Here is a 7171-nt window from a genome sequence, read left to right on the forward strand (position 1 = left end):
AACCATCATCAGATTTAAAAACAGATCTCTCGTCAAAGTATAACTTAATAACCAAATCTGTCATAGTTCTAAATAAGACGTCTTTATTGAATAAAATTTAGCAAGCTAAAAGTAATAATTAAACCAAACGGTCTAGAATCCCTCTCACAGTAAACTAGATCTACAATATTACCTCGTGTAAGTATTTAATACAAAGTGTTCGACTGTAACAAATATATATGAATTCATAATGACATTCTCCCAACAAAATATAGAAATGAAAAATGACTTTGTGTCTGACCACTCTATTGGTGACTATCTCTCTAAAATATGTCCGACCGGCTACCTTGACCGAAATTATGTGGACATGGTATAGACATCTATTTTGAATACACAAAGGGAAGTGCTCTACCAAACACCTGAGTTTTACCAGGGATTAATCTCAGGTCCCACTAAATTTACTATTTACCTTCTCTTAACGTTTAGATGTTGGCGAATCATTGGTTCAAGGAACGAATGGGTCTTGATTCTCTCAATATATTATACTCCATATAGAGACTAGAGAGAGAGAGAGAGAGATAGGAGGGAGGAGAAACGTCTACCACCACCACCACTTGTCTTCTCTTAAACCTCTCCCTTCATACTTCACTATCCCCATACCTAAATATTTAGCCGGGTTTTCGCGTCTTCTTCTTCGCCGAGTTTCCTCGTTTTCTCATTTTCTGAATTGAACGAAAAAAAAAAAGAACTCTGTTCGATCGAGAATGGACGCCATGGATCCTACTCGTGCTTTCATTAAGGACGTTAAACGTGTTGTTGTCAAGGTCTCTCTCTCTAAAACTCTCTCTCTACCTTATTTATTCTCTGATTTTAGATTCCTCAGTAGAATATGAAGAGATTGTTTTTCTGCTCTCTTGATTTTGAATGTTGAAGATTTTAGTGATGTACTCTGTTTTTTTTTTTGTTTAGAGTTTCTTTCACAGTTGTTTGATTAATTGATAGATAAGAAAATATTACGTTCCTTAAGCAAATTTTGTATGATCAAGAAAAGAAATGATTCTTGATTTCAACCAGATTTTCTTGATCAAGTACATTTTCTTTAGATAAACCCTAAATTAAGTTGGATTTTTTGCTTTGTACTCTGTTTTGTTATCTTTCTTGTTTAGTGTAGTTTACTAGTTGATTAACAACAAGTTTTCAAGAAATGGTTCTTGTATTTCCTCATGGAACTACAATCTCTCTCTGTCGATGTGGTGCCTGATTTTATTAGTACTTGATTTTAAAGGTTGGGACTGCTGTTGTTTCTCGTGCTGATGGAAGATTAGCACTGGGAAGAATCGGAGCGCTATGTGAGCAGGTAATCAAGATTTAGGGTTTTAGTTCTTCTGTTATTCTCTATTATTAATCCAAATTTGATTTATCTTACAGCTTTTGATGATGCTATGGTTAATATATGTAGATTAAAGAAATGAACAGTAGGGGTTTTGAGGTGATTTTGGTGACTTCAGGTGCTTGTTGTGTTGGCCGTCAAAGGCTTCGATACAGGAAATTGGTCAACAGCAGGTCATATTTCCTTGATTCCTTACTCATAGGGAAATTTAGTCAAAACTTCCTAAATTTTTTTTATATGGGTGAATAAGGATGACACGATTTTTTCAATCCTTTAGCTCCCTAGCTATTTTTTGTTATTTGCAATTGATTTTAGCAGATTTGTAAATGGTTGCAAAAGGATTTTAAAAAATATTGAATTTTTTGACCAAACAAAATACAATTGTTGGGTTTTTACCAAACAAAATATAACTTGTCTTTTTAACTTCTAAAAAAACTTACTCATATTGGATTATGTGTTTTTCTTTCGATCTTAGATTTTTCTATCTCAAATAGGTCTTGGGTTTCTTTTCTCGAGTTACAATAAAGGGAATTATGTGACAAATATTGTAAAGAAAAGGAAAGAATCCGGGTTCACCATTTTGACAAGAATAATATGCGAAGATCCGAGTTTTCTTGAAAATGAACTCAAATTCGTCACTTCGAGGATTTCGTCGAGAGAATGTGAGCAACTGAGGGTGCTTTCTGAATAGATATCCTTCTATCTTTATGTTTTCAGCTTCGCCGATCTGCAAAAGCCACAAGTTGAGCTAGATGGAAAAGCTTGTGCAGCTGTTGGACAAACAGGACTCATGGCCCTATATGATGCTTTGTTCAGTCAGGTGAAAATATCATCAACTGTTCCTTTTAGCTTGGCGCATTCATTTGTTCAAGCCTGTTGCATATTTCTTTACGTAGTTCACTTTATTGCTTACCAAATTTTACGAAATTCTACTTTATGTAATGCAGTTGGATGTGACTTCGTCCCAGCTTCTTGTCACTGACCATGACTTCAGAGATCCAGATTTCAGAACTCAAATTAGCGACACAGTTCAATCGTTATTATCATTGAAGGTCATTCCTATTTTTAACGAAAACGATGCAATCAGTACAAGAAAAGCTCCTTATGAGGTATACATACTCCTGTGCCCATCTACTATTAATTTGCTCTACATCTCATTGACTCTTTATCGACGGATATATAATTCTGAGTGCTAATTTGCAGGATTCCTCTGGTATATTTTGGGACAACGATAGTTTGGCAGCTCTATTGGCTTTAGAGCTAAAGGTCGACCTTCTTATTTTGTTGAGCGATGTTGATGGTCTGTACAGTGGCCCTCCAAGTGAACCACAGTCAAAGCTAATCCATACTTACGCAAAGCATCAAACAGAAATAACATTTGGTGATAAATCTAGAGTGGGACGAGGGGGTATGACTGCAAAGGTTAAAGCAGCCGCCTATGCAGCTTATTCTGGGGTTCCCGTTGTAATTACCAGGTACATCTTTCATATATCGGCTTTCGACATCTTATCAAGCACTTATTATTTGCCGGATTGGGCTCTAATGTTTTTTTTCCTTTTGTAACTTTGGAAGTGGCTTTGCTACTGATAATATCGTAAGAGTACTTGAAGGGGAACGTATTGGTACTCTCTTTCATGAAGATGCACATTTATGGATACCCTCCACAGATGTTGGAGCCCGTGAGATGGCAGTTGCAGCAAGAGATTGCTCCAGACGTCTTCAGGTAACATTGTCGGGCTTTACAACTTTGGACTTTCATTTACTTGTACTACAACAATATTTTTCATTATTTGTTCTATGTGAACTGGATTTTTTTTTTGCTGAATAAATTCTCTATTCAGGGGTTATCATCGCAAAATAGAAAGAAAATTTTGATGGACATAGCTGATGCTTTGGAGGCAAACGAGAAGTTGATCAGAGTTGAGAATGAAGCTGATGTCGCTGAAGCACAGCAGGGTGGTTATGAGAAGGCATTGATATCTCGGTTGACTATGAAGCCCGGGAAGGCAAGAAATTCTTGAACTATGATGTTCTCGTGTTGCACAAGATTAATCATTCTATTAAGTCATTATGTCTTTTCTATGCTCAATCATTCTGTTCTTGAATCAGGTTCATATGTTCATTCTTTTTCTTCCTTTTCTACTCCACAGATCTCTAGTCTGGCAAAATCTATTCGTGTACTTGCAGACATGGACGAACCAATCGGGCAGGTTTTAAGGAAAACAGAGGTGAGGGGGTAGGATAGTTGCAGATATTCTCATTATGGTATAATCTCGCACGAATATACTGATGAATAGCGTGTGATACAGCTTGCTGACGGACTTATTTTAGAAAAGACATCATCTCCTTTGGGTGTTCTCCTTATTGTTTTTGAGTCCCGACCTGATGCATTGGTTCAGGTAAAAAACAACATATCACTTTCAAGATTATGTTCAAATCAAGGAACCAAATCACCAGAGGATAGTACCCAATTTTCCTATTATTCTATGTTATTTCCTTTTTCAGTTTTGAAATTATTTTTGACTCATCAGATTGCTTCATTAGCAATACGGAGTGGGAATGGACTTCTTCTCAAAGGAGGAAAAGAAGCAAGACGATCCAATGCTATTCTGCATAAGGTTTACTTACTTTATATCACGGAAATAATTTTGTGAAATAAGATGTAGCATCAAATTTATCCTTATCATTTCAATTTGTCATGTATTCTCTAGATTATAACTGGAGCTATCCCAGATACTGTTGGTGAAAAGCTTATTGGGCTTGTTACTTCAAGAGAGGAGATTCCTGATCTTCTTCAGGTTCGTACAAAACAAAATAACCTATAAAAATATGGTTTTCATGTTTACATGCTTGTCCTTAATGCAGTAAGGTTTTCTGGTTTTCAGCTTGACGATGTCATAGATCTTGTAATCCCAAGAGGTAGCAATAAACTTGTTGCTCAAATTAAGGAGTTAACGAAAATTCCCGTTCTTGGTCATTCCGGTACGTAAGTTATACGGTTCTCCAATATGCTTATTGACAAGCTTGACCTTTTAAGATGATAAATTTTCCGTAATACTGGATCTTATTATCAGACAGTAGTTAATCTTGAAGTTTCTGCTCTCCAGATGGAATTTGCCATGTTTATGTTGATAAATCGGCGAATTTGGATATGGCAAAACAAATTGTTCTGGATGCAAAGACAGATTATCCAGCAGCTTGCAATGCAATGGTAATTAGTAATTCTGATCTTCAGCGTATTAAATATCTCGATTTTATTTGGAATCAAGATAAGCCGCTGCTAAGTGATGACCGCTCAAGTACTGTTTTCGATCATTTTCCCAGGAAACACTTCTTGTGCACAAAGATTTGCTGAACACTGACGGTCTTACTGAGCTCATTGTCGAGCTTCAGAATGAAGGTATGATAACTTTACATATAAAAGATCACTTTTATGCATTTGCGGAAATAACAGATATGGGTATTGATCCACGTAAGAGATTTTCTTCCTTCTTTAATGTTATTCGAAAGTTTTCTCAAGAAAGGGTAATGGCCCAAGTGCAATGACTTATATTGTTGACGAAGCCCCGTAAACCCAATAACTACGAAGTTTTCGAATCATCATCAACTCTTTATATCCCCAAATATTACTTGAGACATCCATTTGTCCATGTGAGACTATTCTCACAAAATACATGGTTTTCTTTTTTTAAGCTATCTTCTCAATTTTTAGTGAGGAAAGGACGTTGGCTAGAGGCCCCTTGAGTTCGGAACTATGGCAAAATATTTGACCTCAACCATCACTAGCGAAGAGATTCTTTTATTTAACCATATAATCTAATATCCGTTTACCCATTGTAGGTGTTACTTTATATGGTGGCCCAAGAGTTAGTAGCTTATTGAACATTACCGAGACACGATCGTTTCATCATGAGTACAATTCAATGGCTTGCACAGTCGAGATCGTGGATGATGTTCATGCAGCTATCGACCATATACATCAACATGGAAGGCATGTATCATTCTCATCTTACTTTATTAATACGATATCAATGAAAAAGTGTGAAACTAATGATCTCTTTGGTGTTTACAGTGGACACACCGATTGCATCGTCGCCGAAGACCATGAAGTTGCAGATTTGTTCTTGCAGGTTGTTGACAGGTATGGATTATAAACAAGAATCTTGCTTCTTTTGTTAGATTATTGCCAAATCTGAAAAATAATGAGTAAATATGCCTACTGTGTTGGCAGTGCCGCGGTTCTTCACAATGCAAGTACAAGGTTTTGTGATGGAGCTCGTTTTGGACTTGGAGCAGAGGTATGCTGTATTGGCAGATTTACTAGTGCTTGTTTATTTCCTCATTATTTGAATCTAGCTCGTCTAAATATTCTTGATTCACATGGACCCAAACTCAGCCCATATCAGCAGCCATCAGACGAAAAAAAACACACTGAAATCTGACTCGAGTCAGATATCAAATCTGAAATAGAAAACAAACTGTTTGACTGGAGTCAGATTTCAGATCTGACTTGGAAAGACTAACAGTACCTTACTTTTGAGCATCATTTTCTCTTCGTTCCTCACACACACATACACGATACACCCACGCACTCGTGAGGTTGCTGGTTAAGGTCAATGCTTTAAAAACCTTTCGAGGCGCACATACAGAAAAGGTTATGTGTTTTTCCATCAAGGCGTGCGCTTTGTGAGAGTAAATCGTCTTGAGGCATAAAAAAGGTATTTTAAAACATGGTTGAGGTTATAATTTTCCGACAGGTTGGGATAAGTACGAGCAGGATTCATGCTCGAGGTCCAGTTGGAGTTCAAGGACTGTTAACAACCAGATGGTATGTACTATTTATACTGAAGTATCACTTTTTATACAGTTTCACCAAAATTTGGATTTCTGACCTTAATCTCTTTTTTATTTTAAACAAAATGCAGGATTCTTCGAGGGAGCGGGCAAGTAGTGGATGGCGATAAAGGTGTAGTTTACACCCATAAGAATATCCCTTTGAAGGCTTAGTATGTCTTAGTATCATAAATCCACTTAGTAATAATAAAGCAGCCTACGATTATTCTTACGAACCTAATTTTGTTTGTCTTCTTGGATTGTTACATGTTATATTATTGGTAGTGTAATCTTTTATGTTTTTACATAGGTTTACTCAGTTTAGAGCTTGTTATGGGGAAGTATAATTATTGTTATTGTGTCAAAATTTCATGAAACTCCCTCAATTGCATCTTAATCTCACTCTTCACCTTAGTTTTAATGGGAAAAGCCTTGCCCTTGGACCATGTTGTATTGTTAGTTTTGATTAGGAATGTAGAAGTTATTTGTTAGCAAATCTTTTAACTCTAGGTGGGGTTTGAGTTAAAAGTTAAGTGATCAAGTACTTCATATTTTTCTTCCACTATCAATGCTCTAAGTGAGATTTGACTAAAAAGTTAAATGATCAAGTACTTCTTATTTCTTCTCACCGGAGCAATTCCACCGACCGAGAATAGGTTCTTCCTCAGTTGTAGCTCAAAAGGAAGTTTGTCTTAGTAAATGAAATTGGTTCTCAATCAATTCAAACTAAACAACTTCATTTGGATGATGAAAAACATAGTGAATCAAGTAGCAACGACTGCAGGATATTGTAGACTCCTAGTGACAATTAAGATTTTTGGGAAATTTTTTGTTCTAAAAGTTTGAGAGCTATACACTAAATAAATTTGAACGATAATATTTTAAAATGTAGGCAGGTTTCAATATGCATTGTGGTCTAAACTAAACTTCGGTCTCAGATTCAGATTTACTTAGGAAAAAAATTCTTCC

At 36.2% G+C, this 7171-nt stretch overlaps 1 protein-coding gene across 1 annotated transcript; it reads left to right on the forward strand.

Moving 5' to 3' along the window:
- Positions 1 to 554: 554 nt before the first annotated feature.
- On the forward strand, positions 555 to 6588 carry LOC147565512 (delta-1-pyrroline-5-carboxylate synthase-like). The gene is made up of 20 exons (XM_086651993.1): positions 555 to 803; positions 1265 to 1336; positions 1439 to 1542; positions 2087 to 2189; positions 2317 to 2478; positions 2573 to 2844; positions 2942 to 3092; positions 3211 to 3375; positions 3520 to 3597; positions 3679 to 3768; positions 3901 to 3987; positions 4081 to 4167; positions 4255 to 4351; positions 4477 to 4580; positions 4694 to 4769; positions 5210 to 5360; positions 5442 to 5510; positions 5601 to 5667; positions 6127 to 6197; positions 6295 to 6588. Exons 1-20 carry the CDS (start codon positions 744 to 746, stop codon positions 6374 to 6376), a joined length of 2148 nt encoding a protein of 715 aa, XP_086508119.1. The 5' UTR covers positions 555 to 743; the 3' UTR covers positions 6377 to 6588.
- The last annotated feature ends 583 nt before the right edge of the window (positions 6589 to 7171 follow it).

Source organism: Eschscholzia californica, unplaced genomic scaffold, assembly GCF_041429995.1.
Source record: "Eschscholzia californica isolate CP2 unplaced genomic scaffold, dmEscCali1.0.p SCAF_1, whole genome shotgun sequence".
Taxonomy (NCBI): Eukaryota; Viridiplantae; Streptophyta; class Magnoliopsida; order Ranunculales; family Papaveraceae; genus Eschscholzia; species Eschscholzia californica.